Here is a 25,743-nt window from a genome sequence, read left to right on the forward strand (position 1 = left end):
ACATGGACTGACACTAGCAAATAAAGGCATATTTTCAACGCATGACCACACGTGTTTCAAATGTTATAGTGCCTTAAAAATATCCTATCCCTCTTGTCTGTGAAGTTTCGCTTTTCAAACGCACCTGCAGAGTTAGGAATCGTCAGGAGACGGCGTGCTGTGACGTATTTGAAGTCAGTTTTTAACCTCGCCATCAACGCATTGTCCCGCCAAAAAAAAAAACATTGCGGAAATGGCGCTTTATAACGTCTGATGATGGTTAGTAAGTGGGAATTAGAATCTTTGTCATTAAAAACAGTAATTTTCATTTTTTAAAAGAGAGCATTTACCACTATTTTTACTACTTAAAACACTAGACTTCTGCTACCAATATGGCGCAATAATTATTATGCCTCCCCCCCCCCCTTTTTTTTCCTCTCACGCACCTGTGTGTTTTTCGTGGTTCAGGTTTTCGAGCAACCATGTTTAGTAATTTTGTCACACGAGGGACGTCAGCTGTTTCTTTCTTGGAACTTGGCGGCCGCTGGAAATTATCATAAAATTATGATAATTAGTTTAGTTTCTGTTTCCGCGCGGCTGTCGCGGCCTCACTAGCCTGCTAGTTGTGCGTCACCGCGCCGCCGCAGAAGACGTCGTATATGGGCAGAGCCCCTCTCCCCGGGCCCACGAGTGGGAGGAGAGGCCGACCTCAGCCGGGAGAGGCTAGCTTCCTACTCGTTCGTCGACGTCTCCTCAGTCGCTCCTGGTCGCTGCTCCGTCGAGTCCCGCCAGCATGTCGGTGAGTGCGCGACGACATCGTCGATCTGGTCGCAGTTGGGGGAATCTTTCTTTTACCCACTCCGCCGGAGTACACGCCCGCCCGCAGGTTTTTGTCGAGTCCTGGGTCGATGGGCCCAACTATTTATTTCAGTTGATAATATTAAAAAAAAAAAAATTGGTTGTCTGTAAAGTCGGTTTACGGACGATAGTTCAACGTGACAACGTCACAACAAAACATTTATGAAATGATTGCATACTTTTATGAATAAAATTGAATCATTTTTTATTGAATTATCACTATTTCGTATGGATACAAAGAAGGAGTGAAATGAAATATACAATTTAATTGATAAATTTACTTTTATTTGCACTCATTAATTCAAATATGTTGTTTATTACTTTAACGAAGAGATTATTTTAACTATAACTTTTATACACGTTTGCTATTTAACTTCTTCTAATCTGTGTTATTTCTGTTAAGGACAGGACGATGATACGAAAAGTAGGAAACTAATGGGAGTGTTTCAAGTTTAATGTGCCTCGAAAAAAGTCAAATCGATGGTTGTTCCAATCGAGTGGAAGAGAGATAGATGCGGCGCAAGCGTACAATGAGCGTAACGGGACAATGAGTCATCCTTTTTCGTGCGTGAAGCCGGCGTTCATCGATTTATTAGACGTTGTCACATCAAAAAAAAATTTGAGCGAGTCTTTCAGAAGTCGCCAATAACATATAACATCGCTTAAGATCAAAATTAATGTGTTCTCGTGTCGCAAGAACACTTATAATATGAACCCCGGGCTTACGAAACAAAATTTAACTTAGAGTTCTTTAAAAATAATGCCGAGCGTGATAAATATTTACGGAAAGTGTGTTTTCAACTACATCACTCGACGCGAATCACACGTAGTTTCCGCACCCGCCGGTAGAATTCGCTGCCGGAGCAGCTAGGTTGACTATAGAATCATCCGATTTGCAGAGCTAAACAAAGAAACGGCTCCGATAAAAGCGAAAAAATACTTCAAGAAACAAAATAAACACTGTCTTTGGGCCTTATTATCGACAAAAAATTTTATTAAATTATTTCCCGTTTTGTTAAAATTCATTACACAGTTAATACTATTAAGTTTCCCTCTGACTTTGTGAACTTGGGTTCGCGTCATCCGCCACAGATGGCAGCACCGTAGTTACACATTTCCGTTCCATGCGACTTCTGTTCCATTCACGACATTACTCCTACCAAATGCCGTATACCGAGCACAGCGTTCGTAATATCTTTGAATATATATACTGTATAGAAGTCGCGAGTGGATAGGATTCACTCTACGTTTTTCAAGAGCGTAAAATGAGCAGCTTGGGAACTTCACCGCTGCAGTGCGCTGCCGTAACGCCCTGTATCGTCTTAGTTGTTGTGTACACGTTAGAATGCAGCACTGTCGCCCGCTGTCATTCCCCGCACCCCTCATCCATCATTCACTGCAGCTCGAGGTCGTTCTACAGGAGGGGGAAGGGGTGTTTGAAGAGTTCGGCACTTGTCCGCTAGGGACCACCACAAGTCGATGCCCTAGAGATGGTGGCGATTGCGGCGGTGAATTAACCAACTACCTCAAAACCGTATTAGAAATTTTAACCTGGGCTGGCGACTTCTATACAGTATATATATTCAAAGGTAATATTAAAGAGCACCAACAAAGCAGTAAATATCATGGACGCTATGTATTTTATAACACAGTAAAGCATCGTGACTTTCGTCATTAATTCGTGTAGTTTAGATGAGGGAAAACATAGGACGTGGTGGGTTTAAATTAAAGTAATTAACCTTTAATGACAATGTTGCAAGAGATGATTGATGTTCTTAACTTCGTGACGCATAATGTAATGACATAGGAAATATTTATTTTAAAAAACATAAATTCTAGATTATTACCTACCAATCCATAGGGCGTATACTATTAACATAAATATGCCATAGAATATTTTATTCATGGTGTGAAATCATCTCAGAGATGATTTTCTTTAGAATTTCATGTAAATGCTAATAATAAAAATCATTCCTGTCTGATGTTCACTTTATTAGGTAAATATTTAACTACAAATTAGTCGTCACTTGTGATAACGACCTCAAATAATAAATTATTTTTTTTTAAATTTAATATTGTTCAGAGAAATCTTAAAATTTTTTTTTTCACTCCGATGATCGGTTAAAATATAATCTGGTTATTCATCTAGTATTTTACTACAAGAATTGTATTAAATCCATTTCCCCATTTCCCAAATAAAGACATTATTCGGCCCAATTTCGGTTGTAACTGTATTACTGGAACAATATATTCTATTTACTGAAAATGAAACTATTTTGCAACTTCCACAATCATTGGGGACACTTTTGTGCAATGTTTTGATACATATCTTCCTTGGGATCGGACTTTCCGTACTGATACACCTTCCTTTTCATTATAAAATGGGCTGCGTTATACAAAGTCATTGAAAACAAAGGCTAAGGAACGTCTAAGATGGACGACCAAAAGATTTGTAGGTTCAGTAATGTAGGCGATTATCAGTTACATAAACACGTGGGTATGTACCTAGTGACTCACAACGTCACTTTCTTCCCATAGCTAAAGCTCGACCAACGAACATATGACTGGGATTGACTCAAATAAAACAAAACGTATTTTACTGGATAGTCTAACGGAAAGCCTAGGCTATATTTGCGATAGCACGCAAACAGCATATGAATAGTACAGTTGTTCAACCACAACACAAAAGTCGAAGCTACATTCGCAAACAACACATTTATTTGAATCATAGCAACGGATTTTTCCCTCGTTTTCTTCTGACAAAATTTTCAGTTTCCAATGTTTGAATTTGGCCAGAAGTAGTTGCTTACCTAAATTCAAGCATTCAATTTCATCGTTTTGTTTTTAACGTTTATGAATATGAATAGTACAGTTGTTCAACCACAACACAAAATTCGAAGCTACATTCGCAAACAACACATCTATTTGAATCATAGCAACGGATTTTTCCCTCGTTTTCTTCTGACAAAATTTTTAGTTTCCAATGTTTGAATTTGGCCAGAAGTAGTTGCTTACCTAAATTCAAGCATTCAATTTCATCGTTTTGTTTTTAACGTTTATGAACAATAAACTACAAAGGATTTCCATGAAAATAAATACGTATTAAAATTAGTTTCACTCCTTATCTTTGGAATCACGCATCAAAACAATCGTCAGTTATTCTATGCCGCTGACGTAGTGTACGTGATTGGCCGCGAACAGAAATCGGTGCACAGCACAGAGACGAGTTAGAACATCGACAGCTTGCTGTGCTCCGTGCGCGTGCTGTTTTGCTGTGCGTATTGTTACGATTTCCCTGCGGGTTCGTAAGGATAGCCCAATTAATAGATTTTATTGCACACTACACACAGTTTTATTTATTACCACTACTTGTCACTTACAATTAATCTTCTAAGATGGCAGATAATTAATTACATGTAAAGAAATGTCAATTCCCCAGTCACTCGTTTCACACACCTCGCTGGGCCGCACTTCCGGCGCAACTCTGACCGCAGCACCCCTCGTGGGTCTCCGCCGCGGGACTCCGTCGCCGCACTCCGCCGCCGCCGTCACACCCTTCGCCGAGATCCCACACGACGACTCGCTCGCAACTTCACTCGGGACTCCGCCGCGCCCGCGACTCTATCGCCCGGAAACTCCCGACTCCACTGAACTCACTCACTCCCTGCCCTGGAACCTTCGTCCAAGGACTTCGCCACTCTGCCGCACCTGCGGCACTATCGCCCGGAAACTCCGCCGCGGGAGAACTCCCCACTCAGACTCTCTCTCTGACTGACTCGAAGGTCGGCCCAACCTCCTTAAATAGCCCTTGGGTTCCCATCCAGAACAATCGGGCATGTCTCCGAGATATCGCGCGACCTTCGCCGTCGAAATGCCCAGAAACGCATCGTGAGTCCTCGAAGGATGCGGTGGCTGCTCTAAGAACGCCGATAAAGGCGTCTGAGTCATTTTATTCCGCAGTGCGGCCTCTTTTAAGTAACCCGATCTGAGGCAGGTGCGCGCTGCGACGGTCAGAATGTAGCGAGATAGTATGACACGAGATACCAGGGAGAGGATGCGGGTGGAAGGGGGCGCAGACAGGCCGAACGAGTGCGGCGATGCCATGCACTGCAGCCAAGCGCGATCGTAACAGTATGTTATTTTCCAATGTTGCAGCTCTTATATGGTTTGGTACATTCAACTTCAGTGCGTCTGTGCTGTGCTAGTGCAGTTGCGATTGTAGCCCAGCCTTAAAAGGCCTCGCGTGCAATTTTTTATATTTTCCTAACCTAACTAAAACTATATATATTTGTTTCATAGAAGTTTAGGTTAGGGAATACTCTAAGTGCGTCTCAGGCCGAAGCCTAAACGCCTAACCATGCTGGGTTTCAGCCATGCAGAAAGGGTCTCACGCATCATGTGCTTTGTTTTGGAACTGGCCAAGCATGGATGCCCTTGCTCCAGGACAGCCCCCCCCCCCTTTTCCCTTAGCTCTCAGAGAAAGGGGAAAAAATGCAGTGTATTCTGGTGATTTTATTTCAAGAAAATGATTTAAAATTCGTTATTACGTAGACGTCTTCCACAGTAAAATATTTTATATAGCTGTTTTTTATGACTACATACTTACAAGTCGCCATTCTTCTTCCAAAATATTTAAAAACACACCATAAACCCCCCCCCCCTTTTTTATATAAACCATAATATGGGCGCCCATGCTGGCCAGCCATGATAGTGATTGATTTCATGACTAGCTCCTAGATCTTAAAACTAGACTTTAACTAGTTAATGTGGACCCAGGTAAAACCTGCATCGATACGTGGAAAACCCCAGGGCTCATTCATGCGGGGTTAAATTATTGCAAGCATTAAGCAGGCAGGGCTACGATGCGCTTATTGTACACTGAGGATTCCGTCTATACATACATCAGAATGTCGTTCACATTCAGAGCTGAATTATAAATAATTTTTAATGATGTGACTTGTGAACGATCTGTGATTTTTCTTTCTTAGTATAAAATCACAATTTTACGAGCCAAAGATGGTTATGTATTGTGAAACAACTAGGTTAACCTGGCATTGTTTCAGACCAACAATGAACACCACCTTCCATCTCTAATAAAATCTCATTAAAAATACTTAATTTTAATGTCATTGAATATCAAGACAACAAAATAAAAAAAATTAGACACAATTTTATTAAAAGTATAAATGTATTAAATAGCCTTAGATCCCGAAACCAAAGAATTCCACAGATTAACCTAGATCCTGATAGATATAATTCGGGGGGAAAAAAACTAAATTTCTTTGGTTTTATGCTATGTGGTTGGTAGTGTGAGAATCATAAGGTGTCGTTTTAAGAAGGGGGAAGTAACAAAAAAAAAAAAAGGAATTACGTTTAACCTGGTAGTGAGATCTCTGTTTACTTCTACCTTTGAATATATACACTGTATAGAAGTCGCGAGTGGATAGGATTTACTCTACGTTTTTCAGGAGCGTATGATGAGCAGCTTAGGAACTTCACAACTGCAGGGCGCTGCCGTAACGCCCTGTATAGTCTTAGGTTGTTATTTACACGTTAGAGCGCAGCAGTGTCGCCCGCTGTCATTCCCCGCACCCCCCACCCATCATTCACTGCAGCTCTAGTTCGTTCAACAGGAGGGGGAAGGGGTGTTTGAAGAGTTCGACACTTGTCCGCTAGGGACCACCACAAGTCGATGCCCTAGAGATGGTGGCGATTGTGGCGGTGAATTAACCAACTTCCTCAAAACCGTATTAGAAATTTCAACCTGGGCTGGCGACGTCTATACAGTATATATATTCAAAGCTTCTACACTCGCTGGCTCCAACCATGCTGGGGTCGGGAGAAGAGACCTTGCGGTCCGCGCCTGTGACCGCGCGAGCGGTGACGTCACACACGACCAACAACCCCCGCACGAGACATGAATCCCGCGACGCAAAAGGTCGCCCGCGAGGCCCTGTCTTTAGTTCCTCGTCCTCGCCGCGACGAGGCGCCGCGGGCGGTCGGTCCAAGGACGTCGGCGACAGAAGCTCCGCGTGGGAAGAGCGCGTCGCCGCCTCGTCGTCCGCGAGTGCGTGGAAGCGGGGTGCTGTCACAACTTAGAAACACACAAGATAGAATCTTCTAAGTTATGCCTGTTCTAAGTTGGGTGTTTCTAAGTTATGACGTTTATAAGTTGTGTGGTTCTGCGTTGCGTGTTTATAAGTTACGTGATTCTAAGTTATGACAGTTCTAAGTTGTGATAGTTCTAAGTTATGGCGTTTCTAAGTTGTGTGTTTCTACGTTGTGTGTTTCTAAGTTATGTGTTTCTAAGTTATGTGTTTCTAAGTTATGATCGTTCTAACTTGTGACAGTTCTAAGTTTCGTGGATTTTTTTTCCCGAGGTTTCTAAGTTATGACTGTTCTAAGTTGTGTGTTTCTAAGTTATGTGTGGTTCCCCGTGGAAGCTACAGTCCGCGCCGCGTGACTCATCTCGAGTTGGACGGTCGCCAGAAGCAGTGGCGCTGGTTTACGTGTCCTTCCGCCGCTGTTGTTCTTGTCGACAGTGTTTATGAGCGACTTCATGTTGTTGTCAGTGTTTGTACACAGAAAACACTATTACTTTATTACTTTAACAAAATATTCCTTTGGAAACCAGTTGCCAAGAAATAATTTCGAACACTAAGTACAAGAAAACTATTGTACATTTTTGCAACAAATTGCTATGACTTTTTTTTTTTGCATAGATTTACTGTTTTTGGAAACAATACTGACTATACATAGTCGCGCTTACGAAAATTGCTACTATTGATTGATTTTTAATACAATTATATATATATTTTTTTAAACCACTGTTATCCTTTATTTTTTATCATGCTTAATAATGTGCGCAGTCAATACTGGAAAGCTAGTCAGGAAACCATTTACAAATAATTTTAATTAATGAAGGAACTAAGACAACATAAACCATACATGCCTGTGCAAATTTGAAACCATAAATAAAGCGAAAAATTTTTTGTAGCGCTATAGTTTCTTTCATGTAAACGTACAAATTTACAAATATCTGTAATTTTGCGTGAAAATTTCAGTTACATTCACCAAAAAAAAATACAGTGTAAACAGATGTTTCAATTTATTGTAGGCATTATATCTTCAATTTTTACCGCCCACAAGAGAAAAATTAAAAAAATGCATGCCCCTATGTATAAAGCAACAGTGAATAGCTCTTCAGGAAATGTCCTCAGGTCGCCGACAACGTAATCTGTTAGCGGTCGACCGTTAGAGCGAGCCCCTGTTGCGAGATGGACGAACCGTTAGAGCTTGAACCGGCCGCCGCGGACCCGACTTCCCACGCAAACCTGCGGCGATCGGTGAAAACAACGCGTGGACGGTCATCCACACTTCCTGGTGCATACGCGCCGAAGCCGACGCCAGATTCGAACACGCTTCGTCATCATGCTGGCCAGCGCGGGGCCGCAGCCCTTAGCTTTGAATATATATACTGTATAGAAGTCGCGAATGGATAGGATTTACTCTACGTTTTTCAGGAGCGCATGATGAGCAGCTTGGGAACTTCACCGCTGCAGTGCGCTGCCGTAACGCCCTGTATCGTCTTAGTTTTTATTTACACGTTAGAGCGCAGCAGTGTCGCCCGCTGTCATTCCCCGCACCCCCCACCTATCATTCACTGCAGCTCAAGATCGTTTAACGGGAGGGGGAAGGGGTGTTTGAAGAGTTCGACACTTGTCTGCTAGGGACCACCACAAGTCGATGCCCTAGAGATGGTGGCGATTGCGGCGGTGAATTAACCAACTACCTCAAAACCGTATTAGAAATTTTAACCTGGGCTGGCGACTTCTATACAGTATATATATTCAAAGCCCCTAGGCTACCTCCCCGGCTGTAGAGTCGCCGACACCCAACCGACCAGAGATGTGTAACACGCAGGGCCGGATTCAGGGGAGGGCAACCGGGCCGAAAGCCCCGGGGCCTCCACAAACGGAGGGGCCCCCACAATAGAGACTTCGGAAGAAAAAAAATCTTTCAAATTCCGACAAGTAAACACTACTAGTAAACATCTTTTCCTTTGATATTCTTTTTTTCGCTGTTTTACCTTTACCTACAGTACTGTGTGCATACTTGATAATATTATTGTTAAATATTAACAGAAATATTCATTACCACTAAAATTTAATTTCATATAATTCTTGTCTCCGATTATATTTATGTATGTTTTTTTTTTTAAAAAAATACTAAGAGAGTCTACTTGATTTCACAATAAATTATTTATTGGAAAACTCGACTGAAAAAAATTGTTCATTTTATTTGTAAAATAAATTGGAAAAAAAATACTAAACCCCGCCTTTGGACCTGATTTTTGACAAGGAATTTTTCAAATTAAAATACTTGTTAAAATTCACTAGAAAGTTAATACTTAAAAGTTTCCCTTTGGCTTTGTGAACATTGGTGGCAGCACCGTGGCTACACATTTCCGTTCCGTTTCGCGAAATCACTTCTACAAAATACCGTACACCGATAAGCTGAGATGTTACACATCAGTGAGAGAATGCAATGGGGGGAACAACAGACTGCGGAAGACACGAGACGGTTAGACGTGTTCTCCCCCGGTGCCTCGTTACCTTCGCCGGCTTGTTCCGTCGACATCGACAGCTGACCCTCGCAGTGGGGGCTGCCGGCTGCCCGCGACAACAGCACGACAGTCGGGTGTCGCCTGCACGACCACGACATTCATCGGGCAAGCAGGAAATGCCTCACATACTTCTCCGCCCCACATTTGCGTGTGCGGCATCGTCTACCCGACTGTCTCGCAGGTGTGTGGCACAATAATGGTGACTGCACACTGGAAATGTGACCTACCCAGTAATATTACAACAGACTATTTTTACAGATGTGGCATAATGTATTATATAGCTTCGAATCCTTACATTCATGTTTTATTTTTCCAAGTGATTTTTTGGAATAGTTTTCAGTGTTTTTTTTTTCTTAATTTATATTATTCATTAAGCTTCCTTAATTGATTGTATTCAATAGTGTGGTCCCAATGTTCAGTGTAAAAGTGTTTTTATTTTCATAATGTAGTGTAATAACACGAGTAAAAATTGCAAACCGGCCTAGTGCTGAATTTTGTTCGTGTATAAAATAAAATAAATAAATAAATAAATAAAAATGTGTCGCCTAAGGGCGACACTGCCTCGCGCAGAACACGATTCTTCGCCTCTACGATCTACGAGCCGGGCACCGAACTGGCGCGCAGCCTTCTCGTCGTGCGTAGGGCAGCTATGAAGTTCGAGCGGTGACCATAACATTAATTATAAGGCGGAGAAATGTGAAGATAAAGATGTGATTCAAGGCCCTTGGGTGCTTTCAAGAATCTCTACCGGGAGCTTCATGTCTAAAAATTATTCTGAAAACACGCGTCTCGGCTTTTTTCACTCTTCTGAAAATACATTTTAAAAACTAACTACGGGAACAGAACTAACCCTTCGCCATCAGCGTGTTCTTATTTATTTATTTATTTATTTCGTAAACAGACCCCATTCGGATATTTTTAGCAGTTTTCTAATCACGTGGTTTCTTCTGAAACTCTGCACTCTGCACACCGTGTGTGTGCCCGGGTATGCAGGGGCCTTAAGTCCTGCACACCTTTGCTATTTATTCGAGGTATTTTCATCTAAATTCGTCGCATGATATTGTTGAACATATTGCATAACATTATGAAAGAAAATATTATTTAAAATACTACAGTTTTTCTCATACGTAGTATTAAGGGCGTTTCAGCCTGATAATGGAAATGCTTGTCTGTTCAATATCTATCACGACCGAAAATATATTTTGTTTTATTTTGAAGCACTGCAATTATAAACTAAATATTTTTATAACATTTTTTTGTTTTCAAACATATACATCTAATACAACTTAAATTGTATTTTGATACGATTTATTCAATTGTTGTATTAATACTTTTTTATAAGATAATCAATTTTTTACTACTTGTTTCAGAAAAAGGTTACAGGTGAATTGAATTTGCTCCCACCTTAAGCCATGTACAGCAATTTATTTGCAAGTTTCATTTGTTTCTAGAACCATCGTCTGCTCTGGTGTTTGGCCATCACATTCTCTTCTTTCATGTTCTCGCAAGGTAAGTTCAGTAAATTTCTCCTTTTATTTGTGTTATTTTACTATCGCTGCAAGAATCAGGCATGTACCTACTAAAATATAAACTTTTGACAATTGACCTTCTATTTCATTCTGAATCATAAAACATTCAACCATTCATGCTTTTTGTTTCTCACGGCATATTTTTGATTTACCCCATGATGATGGTTGTGCGACAATTTTATAGCAAACAGATTAAGTTTGTAGATTTCAAGCTGTCAAGGATTAGTTTCATCCACTATAATTTTAATAAAAAAAACTATTTGTATTTGTAGCTCAATTCTATATAAGTCTGTGTGTTGACAATTATATTAGGTCTAAAGAATTTAGGTAAATTACATTTTATGACAACAATAGAGTAAAAATGTTCTCATAAACTGTTTTATTTTAGATAAAGGATGTTAAAATTTTTAAACTTTCAGCTAATGATTGCGTTTTTAAAAAATACTATTTACTTTTTTGTATATACAATATTTTAGAAGCGACAACATGCAGTACGTTAATTCCTACCTTACAAAATTTCCTAAATTTTGAATGAATAAAAACTTCCAATTTTCATTGCATTGTTTTTATGGCATTTATTTGCTGTTAATTCTTTTTCGTGCAGCAATGAAATTTGTATTTGAAATATTATATGGGGCTAGTATTAAGTTAATTTTGCAGGTAGCATTTTACAGTTGTATTTATTGGTCACGGAAAATCAGTTAATGAAAACACGTAATCAAACGAAGTCGTGCCATTTATTTCGAAAACTTGCCTGTGCATATGCTATAGTTACATACAAATATTGAGTATATAATGGCGAGAATATAACTGTTCCAGACAGAGTATAGCCCTGCACCCAATTACTTAACTGTTTAGAATCACAGTAAAGTTACGAACTTTTCAACTTAGAACTAACCTGAAATAAACGTAAAGTTCTTAATCTCAGATAACCGGATGTTCGAATAAACTTCACCTATTTTCGACTTACGAAGTTAGTGAGTCGTTGTAAAGAAGCGTTTTGTTGATATAATACTATTATTATTGTTGATTTATTTTTAAAAATAAGTTAACTCAGTACCGTAATTTTTTTGAAGATATAAAGAAAATTTAAGAAGATCCCTGGTTAACTAATAACCAGCATTCTTCTTAAATTTAAGGTGGAAATTTTTAGCAGTGTACATGAATAATGTGTGAAGCAACTTATTGAATAGACGATGGTCCACGACATACCTATACTTGCGGAACATACTTACTGACTGCGAAAACAATGTGCTTGTTTACATTACGAGGACAGTTTTAAGGACTGTATTTTGGATGAGTGACTGTATAACTTTTATTAAATTTTTTTTTTTGGGCAAACGCAATTGTTGGTTATACTGTATGCCATAGATAAACATCATTAACGGACAAAAAAAAATGACAACTCCAGTCCTCCGTGATTGCAGGAAGAGACACATTTTTTTCTGGAAAATATTGATACACATTAAAATATTACAAAAATATATATATTTTTAAATTTAAAAAATATTAAAAAAGACAAAATACATGAATTTTTTATAATTTTTACAAGAAACATGTTTTTCACTTATTTTTTTAATAACTTAACTTTTTAACTAAGGTAACCTTGTGATTACATTTTTTTTATAATTAAAAAGGATAATCTAAATCTTTTTGTTTCCATTGTTAAGGACTCTTTTTTTTACTTGTCATGTGTTTGTTGTATCATGTTATATGTTTGTGTTGTCTTTTTTTTAATGTTCCTGTGCGTGTATTTTTTAATTGTATATTTGTTAAGTGCCTGACTATTAAAGGTCGTGACTGTTGGTAGGCACTCAAATAATAAGAATAAATAATTATTTGATAGGTAATAAAGTTGTAGAGCAATAATCAGGTTGTGATTGCCAAACGTCACTGTCGCCAACAGTTGGCCAAGGAATAGGATAGCTGGTCAGTGTCGCCAACAGTCGGCCACCGGAACCAGGGAAGCCTTCTTTTCACAGACGAGAGAGCCAAAACCGTAAGTTCATTTTTTTTCCGTATCTTTAATGTAGTTATCCTAACCAAATCAACAGTCCACAATATATTTATAATGTAGCTAACCTAACCTAATTGACCATAAGTTATCATGAGTTGTCCAAAATAAAAAATATAAAAAAAACCGAAGATGCACGAGCGGGAGTTTGGCTCTCTCGTCTGTGAAAAGAAGGATTCCCCCGAAACCAGGGATTGTGTAAGGCTGGGTTCACAATTAAAAAAATTAAGCGAGTGCATAGCAAGCCATGCACACGACCTGTGCACACGACCTGTGCGAACTGCGAAATCTGTTCACAATTGAATTCTTACTGTTAATTTCAGCCAATGAAATTTCGCGAACAATGCGACATCTGTTAAGCAGTGTTAGTAAATAAACATATTAACTTTCAAAATAACGATAATACTATTATTATCTCGACATTTTCTTACCACAATATGGTTAATAAATATAAACATATTTCTAGTCCCGCCAAAATTGCACCCTGCTCTTCTCTCATTGGCTGTTGTGCCATGCGTACGCGACCGAAATAAAATATATTAATTTCACTACTATGCGCACGACCTCGCTCCCATGCACACGACCAACTTTCTGCTATTGTGAATCGTTAGGTTAGGAAACATGGCGTTCATATCCTATGCACACGACCTACTGTTACTGTTACTGTTATTTTTTCAATTGTGAACCCAGCATAAACGGGACACTCGGCGAGCGCGGGCTGGTTCCAGGCATGCCGTACGCCTGCGACCAGGCGAGCCGAGTCTGCGGGCGCAACACCCAGTGCGACGTGGTGCAGGGTCGGCCCGTGTGCTCCTGTCTGCCGGGCCACTACGGCAACCCAATCAGCGGCTGCCAGAAGGGGGAGTGCGAGAGTAAGTCGCCGGGTCGTTACCACCAACGCTGAAATACATACCATAACGCCGAATGTCAAAATTGACCACAGCGCCGACAGCTAGAAAACTGCTGTGTACCACAACGCCGAAATAACAACTGAATGAATTTGTGTGTGTTTCTTAAATGTACCTTAACGCCGAAATACCACAATCAAACCTAACCTTACCTAACCTAACCTAACCTAGCGTAATATAACCTAACCTAACTTAACCTAGCCTATCCTAGCATAACCTAGCCTATCCTAGCCTAACCTAACCTAGCCTAACCTAACCTTGTCTAACCTAACCTAGTCTAACCTAACCTAACCTTTGTGGCAGTCCTGCAATGACATTTTTCGGCGTTAGTGTATTTCGGCGTTGTGGTACACAGCAGTTTTCTAGCTGTCGGCGTTGTGGTCAATTTGGCATTTCGGCGTTGTGGTATTTCGGCGTTGTGGTGCGTCCCCTAAGTCGCCAGTCACCCGGCGCGCTCCCTACGGCGAACCTAACCAAGCGGCAGCGTGGTCATTGGTATATATTTTTTTTCACCCACAGAAAAAAATTAATTAATCCTGTGCGGCACCAGTTGCCGAGAAATAGTTCGCAATGCGACATGTTCAACACATGGCTATGGTTATTTTTTTTGCATATATGAAATACGTTTTTTTTCTCGAGATAATACTGAGTATTAGTAGCCTACTTACGAAAATTGGTGCATAATTTTTAAACCGTGGAAAAGATAATTTTAATGTTCAATTTTGTTTTATTATGGTTATTAACGTGCGCAGTTAATACTGGGAACGGTTTATAAATAACTTTTAACTACTGATGGAGGAACTGGGACAACATATTAGCATACATGCCCGGGTAAGAATCCGAACCCAGTATTACTGCGAAAACCATGAATTTTGTAGTGATGCGGTTGTTTTCATGTAAATGTAACAAAATTACAAAAAAAAAAAAAATTGGTTGCCTGCAAAGTTGGTTTACGGACGATAGTTTAACGTGGCAACGTCATAACAAAACATTGATGAAATGATTGCATACTTTTATGAAAAATATTGAATCATTTTTATTGAATTATCACTATTTTGTATGGATACAAAGAAGGAGTGAAATTAAATATACAATTTAATTGATAAATTTACTTTTATTTGCACTCATTAATTCAAATATGTTTATTACTTTAACGAAGAGATTATTTTAACTATAACTTTTATACATGTTTGCTATTTAACTTGTTCCAATCTGTGTTATTCGGTTAAGGATAGGACGATGATAGGAAAAGTAGGAAACGAATGGGAGTGTTTCAAGTTTAATGCGCCTCGAAAAAGTCAAATAGATGGTTGTTCCAATCGAGTGGAAGAGAGATAGATGCGGCGCAAGCGTACAATGGGCGTAACGGGACACAGAGTAACGGGACAATGTGCGTAACGGGACACTTTTTCGTGCGTGCAGCCGGCGTTCATCGATTTATGAGTCATTAATCACGTCAAAAAATAAATAAAAGAATGGACACTTGTAAAGGTTCCAGGCCGAAGCCGAGCATGACGGTGAAGGTGAGCGCGACTGGTTGCAGCGAGCCGGGACTGCCCCTCCAGGAAGAGCTGCGAGGACAACTACTGCGTGAACCCGTGCTCCAGAGGGCCGTGCGGGCGTAACGCGCAGTGCGACTCCGCCAACCACGTGCCAGTGTGCTCCTGCCCCGCCAGGACCACCGGAGACCCCTTCACGCAGTGCTCGCCCGTCGACCCCAGTGAGTGGCGTCAGTGGCGCAGCCAGGATTTGTGTATGGGGGGGGGGGGTGTTAAGAAGCATGCCCCTCCCCCCCCCCGTATCAAAGCGGGCCGGGGGGGGGGGGGGTCCGGGGTCCTCCCCCGGGAAAATTTTGGATTTTAAGGTGTAAAATAGTGCTATTTTAGCAGTTTTCGGTACTTACATTTAAATATTGTAATGTTAAAAATTTTATTATTTTTAATATGAAATTTGTTTGAGTGATGAATAAGAAATTAATTAAAGATTTGGAGCTAAGGGGGGAGGGTTGTTTGAACCCCTAAAACCTCCCCTGGCTACGCCCCTGGAGTGGTCCCATAACCTCGCTCGCCGCAGACCGATGGCGGCTTCAGGGTGACTTTTCGGGAGGGGCCATCGCACAAAGAAAATTGTCGCAGTTGCAAAAAAAATGAAAGTGATCAGATATTAACCTTGGAATATTATTTACAAATTACAGGTTTCAAATGCAGATCCTTAGTAGCTCCACGCAACTTTTGATGAGATAAAAGTTTAACATTATGAAATTGAATATTGAAGTAAACATATACACTAATCAGTAAAATTGGTCTCGGGAGGGGCTATCGCCCCCACCACGCCCCTTCTGGAGCCGCGCTCGCCGTAGACTGCGCGCCCTGGTTCGGCGGGCTCTCAAACATGCAGGAGGGGTACCTACTGGGTTTCAATCAAGGCAACAATTGATGCCATGACTAACTCCCCTAACTTATATCTAGACTGTAACTTGTTAAGTTAGGCCCAGGTAAAAAAACCTGCATAGACACAGGAAAAACCCTTGGTCAAATTAAATATTACAAGCATTAAAGAGGCAGTTCAAGAAGCAAGAAGGATCTACCCTTGATTCAGACCCTCCCCCCCCCCCATTTTTTTTCCTTTCCACACACTTAACATAGCTATCCTTTAATTCATTTGGTCATTCTTCATACAGGTTCTCAAAATGTTAATAATCAAATAACCGTATACAAAAATAAACAGATGATTTTTAACTTAATGAGAATTTCATCACTTAAATTTCAACTGATCACAAGAAGATTTTAATGATGAGCTGAGAGAGCTTTAGGCCCGTGCGGTAGAATGGAAAGTTTCGAGCAGGATTATATAGCTTGTTCATTATAATAATATATTCTTGAATGAGTACACAAAAATCAACATAAATATTTGTTTGTATTTGTACATAAACGCATAATGAGTTCTACCCGATGCCATCAAATTTGAGGCGCTAAACATTAGTTATGTAATGTATCCTATTTATCATTTTAAATACATCTGTTAAAGACACATGCAAACTCAGCGATCTTGCTATTTTGCACCTTTGTTAAAAAGAACGTTTGCAAAATTGGTTTTTGAAAGTGAATTGTTGTACAAGAAACGATTAATCAGATTTAGAAAGTAATATTACAGTTTGCCTGGTTACAGTAATAATTGAATGTGAAATGACACTTTGTTATTTGTATAAACAAAATCGTTAGTTTACAACCCAGCAGTAGCGGATCCAGAGGAGGGCTAAGGGGCTCAAGCCCCCTCCAAAAGCATCTGGGTCCACTATTGTTTTAGTGTTTGCCTTGATAAAGCATAGCCTCAGCTGGGTCAAGCCCCTCCCAAACCAAAATCCTAGATCCGCCACTGCAACCCAGCCTATGGGCATGAACTAAACAATGTATATATAGTGTTATAAACTGCAACATGCAATAAATTTTTTTTAGGTTATGATTTTGCTAAGAATATTTCGTCTCGTTCGCAGGGACGTACTGTTCTCCCAGTCCGTGCGGCCAGAACGCGAAGTGTGACGTCATCAGAGACACGCCCACTTGTTCCTGCCCGGAAGGTAACGCGTCACAGCCGTCGACTGTTGAAGCCAATTTGTGTTCCTAAAATTACAAACCGTACAGACGTGATTATGGGAGAGATAGAGAAAAAAAAATTGTAATTTTTTTAGAAATGAGAATTCTGACTGTCGGGATCACGGTAGTTTACGACAGCCAGCTCACCTGTCTCCCGCCGAGGGGTGGTGTTCCGGGTTCGACACCCGGCGAGGGTCACGCCGCGATTGGTCCGCGCGTGCGAAGCGTGGCGGATGTTGCCGTGACCCGGCGACGCTAGGTAGCGCTAGTGTAGCCAGTCAGTTACTTCATCAACTCATAGAAAGCGTTAATACTTATAATTAAATGATAATTGATGCGTTCATTACGTAATTAAATGAATTAAATAAATAATAAAAAAACATAGAATATTATTTAATATTTTTGTAAAATATGTTTTTTTTTTTTTTTTTTTTTTTTTTTTTTTTTTTTTTTTTTTTTTTTTTTTTTACGGTAATGTGTTAGCACTTGATCGCTTTTACAATAACTGAAGAACCCTTTCAGCGTTTTGAAATTGTATCCAGCATCCTGGTAATAAACAAGTCTTCTTAAATTTGAGGGGGAAAAAAAGTCCTTTCATAGCATTACATTTGTATCATGAAAATTTGTTTTGGACTTATAGTATATTAATAATAATATTTTATTCTAATGTTCTTCCGAAATTCTTAACTACAGTCGTTTATAAAAGCAAGCTAGTACATCTGACACAAATATAAACAAATTCCACCATATTGGTATGTGAAAATGAGAAAAAAATAAATAAGAAAAGGCCTTCACGTCTGACGGCTAATGCTCCATCTGTAGTTTTGTTCCCTGTCCTGGTCTCTGGCTTTGAATATATATACTGTATAGAAGTCGCGAGTGGATAGGATTTACTCTACGTTTTTCAGGAGCGCATTATGAGCAGCTTGGGAACTTCACCGCTGCAGGGCGCTGCCGTAACGCCCTGTATCGTCTTAGGTTGTTATTTACACGTTAGAGCGCAGCACTGTTGCCAGCTGTCATTCCCCGCACCCCCCCCCCCCCAACCCAACATTCACTGCAGCTCAATGTCGTTCAACGGGAGTTTGTGCGTCACAAAACTGTAGGGATGAGAGGTGGGGGTAGAGGGTGGGTGGAGGGCAACGCATGTTTGAGGGAGGGTGGGGAAGGGGTGTTTGAAGAGTTCGACACTTGTCCGCTAGGGACCACCACAAGTCGATGCCCTACAGATGGTGGCGATTGAGGCGGTGAATTAACCAACTACCTCAAACCCGTATTAGAAATTTTAACCTGGGCTGGCGACTTCTATACAGTATATATGTATTCCAAGTCTGGTGACGTGGAATGCGAGGTGGAAACACCGCGAGCGCGCGTGTCGCGTGTGTGACGCATGGCGCCAGGCTACCTGGGGGACCCGCTGACGAGGTGCTACCCCGAGTGCCAGAGCGACCGCGAGTGCTCGGACCACCAGTACTGCTCCGGGGTGCGCTGCTCGCCCGCCTGCTCCGAGGGCACGTGTGGCGCCGGCGCCTACTGCGAGGCGCGCGACCACAAGGCCGTCTGCAAGTGCCCCGAGGTGAGTCCGCTGCGACCCTCTCCTGACGTCACGCGCGGTGCGGGCGGTGGTCTCCGCCCGCCGCCCGCCGCCCGCCGCCCCAGATCCATCTGTTATGTTGATGACACTAAAGCTGGGTTTACGATTGATTTCCTTAAGAATTACAACTCAACATCGAGCGCACGATTAAGTCGAAACTACATTTTCCAGTTTATGATTGACATGGAAGTCGTTAATTCTAACCGATCACAGCACAAAACACATGGTCGGTCATTCTCCGAAACGGAGAAGCAGGTTTGAAATTGGTTATTGACAAATGGGATATATTTTTTTTTTTTCGAAATGGATGATGATTACGAATGACAAATATACGAATTCTAACCCAAAATACTGCCTCGCTCGGTCCAATAATAAGACACAAACTTCCGGTTGAAAGGTTCCGGTTTGTTGTGATTGGTCGCTTCCCTCGAGTCTTAACGAAAAATATAAAATATAACCATTTCTGTTAAGTCTTAAGTCATCATATGGTTCGCACACGACCCGTCAAAATTCACACACGACAATCATAAACCATTCCACTAGTTTACATAGAGTCATATGGTAAGTACACGACTAAGTCTTAATTCTTAATTCTTAATTTTCAATCGTAAACCCACCTTAACGCCGCACATCGCAGCATTCATAGTACTCGTGTTGCACCTCGTTGTTCACACACAACACACGACCTGCGCGTCCGTCGTAGCCGCGTCCCGCCATAATCACTTTTTTTTTCAACATGTCCCACTGCGTGTCATCAACATAACACCATCATACTGCCATCCGGGGCACATGGGCCGGCTTTGCACAGTCGTGACTTGAGGCGAAGTGGAGTAGGTATTCTTCCATTTGATTAACCTGCCAAGTTTTTTCTCTGACTTCACTCGCCTGCCTCTGCAAGAAGCGGCCCTTACTGTGTGTACGAAACCAGAAACTCGCTTGGTGCGTTGTAAAGCAGGTGCACCCCACACCAAGGGCGCGCCAGGGGGGGAGGGGAAAGGGGGGGGGGGCAGTTGCCCCCTCCCCCTAGAGCCAATAATGTAGCCAAATGCAAAAAAAAAAAAATACATACTTTTCCCACAACTTCCCCCCCCCCCCTCTTCCCCAGGCCATCGGCTGGCGACGCCCTTGCCCCACACTTTTGTTAGAATCACTTGGATCAACGGGCGGGGTGCGTGTCTCGTGGGGTCTGTGTGTGCGCTGGCTTGTAGTGTTAATGCTAGAAAAGTTGCGTGTGTAGGCCCCCGATCAGCACGAACTTAAAAAAGTGTCCTTTGGAAGCATAGAAGAATGATCATTCGCGATGTTTGCCGTCTCCGGTTCCCGTTTTTGAAATGTAAACAGAAAATAAAAGAACTTTCATCATAGTTTACTTTTGTCTTTTAGAATTAAAAAATAAAAGTAGTATTATTGACCTCCCAAGAAATTCACGAGTTGACTAAATATTCAAACCTTGGCTGCGTACAAATTTACAAAGAACGAATATAGCAAACAAAAAACAATCGAAAATAAATCATTTGGGGCCCTGGTGACTACATTGGAAATCAATAGATCCGGTCATCGGAGATCGCAGTTGTAGACATGTGACGATGTGAAGCATTCACATTACGATTTATGATAAGGACACGGACCGCCCACAGGGTCGGACTGTTGTAGACGGGCCTAAGTGCTCAGATGTTGATAAAGATCGCCTGCTTTCGCGGCCATTGTCTAAAGTAGGTAGCTTGGCCTCTGGGTTGTAGCCGGCGGCGTCCAAGGCGAATATTATCACCGGCGTATCGGTCGACGTTGCAGTCGCCATCATCAGGGTAGTATACCTACTGTATGTAGATAACTACTACCATGGGCGTCGCAAGGATATATTTTTTTGGGGGACTGCAATTTATTTATTTAGTTGTTGAGGAATATCCATCCCCTGGAAAAAAAAAAAGCGGGCGGTCCGGGAGTCCTCCCCCGGGAAAATTGGGGTTTGAAGGTGCAAAAATGGGTTTTTAGGAATTTTTCTTTCCTAAATATTCTAATTATAGTTGGTTGCAATATATAATTTATTTTTTATAAAAAATATTTTCAGAGAACAAATTTGTAAAAACACAGTGCTCACATTACCACGATTGGACTAAATGCACCATGCGCAACATGTGGGTTATATCACAGAAATCATATTTTTAATATAACTACGAAACTCAATATATTATTGCAGGGGACGAAATTGAAGACTTTTATTATTGGGGAGGACGTGTCCCCCCGGTCCCCCCCGGTTGCGACGCCCATGCTACTACTGATGACGACTGCAATGTCGACCGAAACGTCGGTGACATATTCGCCTTGGACGACAGCTTCAATCCAGAAGCAAAGCCACTTCGTGCTCAGATATTGTTTTCCTTTCGTTAACTTGAAAACGAGTTTGTGTAACAACATGAACAAGCGAGTGAAGAATGTGTATGGGCGCAGGGTCACGTGGGCAACGCGCTGCTGTCGTGCCGGCCCGAGTGCGAGACGAGCCGCGACTGCCCCGCGCACCGCCCCGCCTGCCTGTACAGCCGCTGCGCCGACCCCTGCGAGGGCGCGTGCGGGCTGAACGCCCAGTGCGAGCTGCAGGGCAGCAAGGCCGTCTGCAGCTGCCCCAGGAACATGACGGGCCACCCCTTCGAGTACTGCAGGCCGTTCGACACCCGTGAGTACCCCCTCACACTTACCTTCCCTCGACACCCCCCTCAGAGACGCGTCGCGTGTGACCTCGGTGACGAGCAGATTCACGTGTTACGACAATTACCGTACAATCCTTTAAATAATGCTGACAGTGATAAACATACGCAAATTGTGTTTTCAAGTAATTTTCTGGACGAAATTTTAAACTATATAATAAAACGGCTCCGATAAACGCGAAAAAGACTGTGAAAAATTTATATATATATATATATATATATATATATATATATATATATATATATATATATATATATATATATAAACAACACACACTTAACCCCGGCTTTGAACCTGATTTTCTACAGTAAATTTTATCAAAATAATAGCCATTTTGTTAAAAAATCATATAACTACAAATTACTATAAAGTTTCCCTTTTGTATTTGTGAACTTTGGTTCGCACCATCCGTCACAGATGGCAGCACCGTAGTTACACATTTCCGCATTCGCGAAATTACTCCCAAAAATGTTACATATTAAAAAAAAGCGTTTTGGTACAAAGCTCTGCCTATCAATTTTGCATGGGTTATCATTGGCAACTGACTTCTTACAAAAGTACGAAACTAAAGTTTTCAATGAACACTTGTATTGTTTTGTGAAGTCTTTAATTGGTCCACACCTGCTCTGACACGCCCCCCAATTTAATCTGAACCAATAACAAAACCAACAGCAAGTGGTGGTTGGATCACATTCAAGACTGTATCCTCTCACGCACAGCAGCCAGTGAACTAGTGCCTAATACGGGCGTGTATTTTTCGCGAAAAGATTTAGATACTAGCTTGGAGTAGGTACGCGCTATCTCACAGCGTTACGTGATGAGCGAACTAGATATAGGATTTATTTCTATTCGCCTTTTATTTCACACTTTTCGTAGCCTATAAACAATTCGCCGGTCAAAGCTACGTGCGCCCTTCTTGTCTGTCGCCCTGAGAAAACCTAGATCCGTTCCTGGGTAAGTCGAGACAAGGACTCAGAGCGTGACAAAAGGAGCAGCGCTCAGGAGTGGGGAGCACGATGGAGAGGGGAAGGAGTATTATTGAGAGCCCCACTCTCGGACAAGATTTCAGCGAAGCGACAATACAGTGCTGCATTCCCCCCCCCCCCCCCCTTACGCTGGGAACGACGAATGTGTTCCAGATATTTGTGTACACCTTACAAATATTCTATCCTTCTGTCTGTGGTGTTTCACTTATCTTATAACACGCGTAGCATGCACATCCTCATTTTTAAACTTATTTTAATGAGCTGATGCCTTTCTATTTCTGGATATTTCAAAGGTTGGGTTGATGTCATCTGATTATGATTTTTTTTTAAAATTCAAACTCAAGCACGCATTAACATATTTGAGTCTATAAGACGTTCAAATATGAAACCAACTATCTGGAGGGGGGGAAAAAAATCTCTGGAGTGATGCCTGAATGCGTGCAAAATTCACGCTGTCGTAGGCACGTGTAAACATCGCAGGAATGCGTTTCACGACAAGTGTTCTTTGATGCTTGGTCTCACACTCCAATGTTGAATTTTTTTTTCTTTACTTCTGTTTAACTTCCATTTCTGAAATTTTAACTAGATACTTCCTTTGCATTTTTTTTTTTTGATCTGCCACAAATATTTTTGAACACGGGTGATAAGGTCACGCGAGTGATGATAATTACGAAGACTCACGCGATATTTTTTTTTACACCATGATGTACAGGAGCGTGCGTAGTATTTAATATCGAGAGGATATGAGTTAGGTGGTGGGCAGGGACGTCGCCCTTGTACTGTAATGCATGGGGGGGGGGGGGGGGCGAAAGTAGCAATTCGCCCCCCTCCTTTTCCCAGAATAAATATTTGGTCCTCGTAGTATTTTTCTCGACCAGATATTTTTTAATCCATATGTAATACATACCACGTCATCAAATTCTTGGAATGGTATATTCAATTTTTTGGTTCGGAAACTCATTAAATAGCACAATTTTCCATATGAAATTCCAAATTTTTTCCGGGGCAGGGCCGGACCCCCCGCTCTAGGACTGTCGTAAGTGTGATACATGTTTTCGCCCTCCCCCCCCCCCCCCCCCAACACAATGAAAACGTTCCGACGTCCCTGGTGGTGGGTTGGGGTGGAGGGCGGTGTCTTGTCTGTGGGGGAACAAGAAATGCAAGGGAGGTATCGAGGTTGAGAGGTGAGTGAGACACGGGCCTTGGTCGGCGGCAGGGGACCTGTGCGAGCCGAACCCGTGCGGCCGCAACGCGCAGTGCCAGCCCGGCTACGACAAGACGGGGCGCGACCGGCCCGTGTGCACCTGCCTGGCCGGCTACGTGGGCAACGGCGTGGTGGGCTGCGTGCGCGGCGAGTGCAGCTCCGACCTGGACTGCGGCGACGGGCGCGCGTGCTACGACTCGCGCTGCGAGGACCCGTGCAGGGGTGCGTGCGGGGCGGGGGCCACGTGCGAGGCGCGCCGCCACCAGGCCGTGTGCGCCTGCCCCCCCGGTCACACGGGCAACCCCCTGCTGTCCTGCAGCCCGCTCGCCTCCGGCCGGTACAGGCTCATCAGGTACTGATGACACCTCCCACCAGTCGCTGCAGTGGCGTGGCTAAGGTGACTGGCGCCCCTCTTGGATTAAAAGAGTGTGGGGGGAGGGTTCAGTAACGCGAAACCGTCGCGGCGCCCCCCCCCCCCTCCCCCCCACTCCACTGCTCCGGCGCCCCTGGCGGGGGCCATCCCTGCCACCTGCTTGCTACGGCGCTGCTCGCTGCAACACTACCGATTGTCACCCCCTGCTACAAAACAAACCATACATCATCATCATCTCTTCCAAATTTAACTCCTCTTTTATTTTGTCGATAATCTACACCTGGTTGTATGTGGAGGCCAGCTAAATTTGTGTTTTCATTTGAGAAAAAGTTGGAATGTACAATTTTAACAACGCCCAGGAAGGAAAAAAAAAAAAGGATACTGACGGGTCAGTTTCCCGATCATCTCAAATCAGAATCCGAATTCGAATCTCAAATACACTCCTAGAATCCAAATATAGGTGTTAATACATAGAGTAATTTTATTCACTTAATTTACTTGTTAAAAGTACAATGGGGAATGGTAATTGGACAGGTACCAAGGAAAAAATTGGTCTAGTAAACTTCAGAGGCTATCAGCGTTGAATATTTTTAATTTACTTCATTTCCTTTAAAATTTTCCTTTGAAACTTTTTCCTCAAATATTCTATCTATCAAATAAAAAAGGATTTGTTGGTATTTAAGGATTTGATTGGCCCATCACTACAAAAAAAAACATTAAAAAAAAAAATAGACCCAATCACATGCAATCCGGCCGGAAGGTGAAGTGTGTTAGCAGCCAATGGCCAACAGACACTGTCTTATTTGTATACTAGAGTATAAGGAGAATTTTTCAGTTCTTTAGTATAAGCAGAGACAATGTTTTTATTGCAAACAAATATTGTTTTGTGTTAAGGTAGTTTATGAAAAACTCCATCTCCTTGGTAATATTTTGTTTGGAAGAAATATATTCATACAAATCAAGAATTTTCTGAAATCCAACAGCTGTGATCTAGTTGGTCCGTTTAAGCAATACACAAGCTCCTTTCATCAGGATCAGATGTAGCCAGTAAGGTAATGCAAATTTTTCAGACATAAACAAAGTGTATTTGAGCATAAAATGTCACATATTCACGCCGTAAGATATTATCTATATTTGGAAGCTATCCGTTAATATAAAATACAAATAAAAATGTATTTTTATTATGTAATACAATTTATAATGGTGGTACACATTATGAACTAAAAAGTGAGCAAGTAAATGTGAGGAATGTCAATAAAGGGACAAATTCCTCTGAACAATTTTTAATCAATGGTTTTTTAGAACATAACATCATATCCTAACTAGCATTAATTTATGTAATGAGATATGTATTAAAATAATTACCATTAAAACAA

The 25,743-nt window shown here is 41.7% G+C and overlaps 1 protein-coding gene across 1 annotated transcript; it reads left to right on the forward strand.

The window, feature by feature from the left end:
• The first annotated feature begins 732 nt into the window (after nt 1–732).
• LOC134537633 (neurogenic locus notch homolog protein 1) lies at nt 733–25,743 on the forward strand. Its single transcript, XM_063378295.1, has 8 exons — nt 733–778; nt 10,915–10,972; nt 13,735–13,878; nt 15,458–15,634; nt 17,408–17,491; nt 18,908–19,083; nt 21,550–21,772; nt 24,007–25,743. The coding sequence occupies exons 1-8, from the start codon at nt 773–775 to the stop codon at nt 24,351–24,353; spliced, it is 1,215 nt and encodes a 404-aa protein (XP_063234365.1). The 5' UTR covers nt 733–772; the 3' UTR covers nt 24,354–25,743.

This window comes from Bacillus rossius, chromosome 12 (genome assembly GCF_032445375.1).
Source record: "Bacillus rossius redtenbacheri isolate Brsri chromosome 12, Brsri_v3, whole genome shotgun sequence".
Lineage (NCBI taxonomy): Eukaryota > Metazoa > Arthropoda > Insecta > Phasmatodea > Bacillidae > Bacillus > Bacillus rossius.

What these genes read in the sequence shown, in the direction of transcription:
- LOC134537633 (XM_063378295.1), top strand. An exon ending in TTCTTTCATGTTCTCGCAAG is followed by an intron (nt 10,973 to 13,734) that starts GTAAGTTCAGTA and finishes GGCTGGTTCCAG; the next exon opens with GCATGCCGTACGCCTGCGAC. An exon ending in CTGCAGGCCGTTCGACACCC is followed by an intron (nt 21,773 to 24,006) that starts GTGAGTACCCCC and finishes GGTCGGCGGCAG; the next exon opens with GGGACCTGTGCGAGCCGAAC.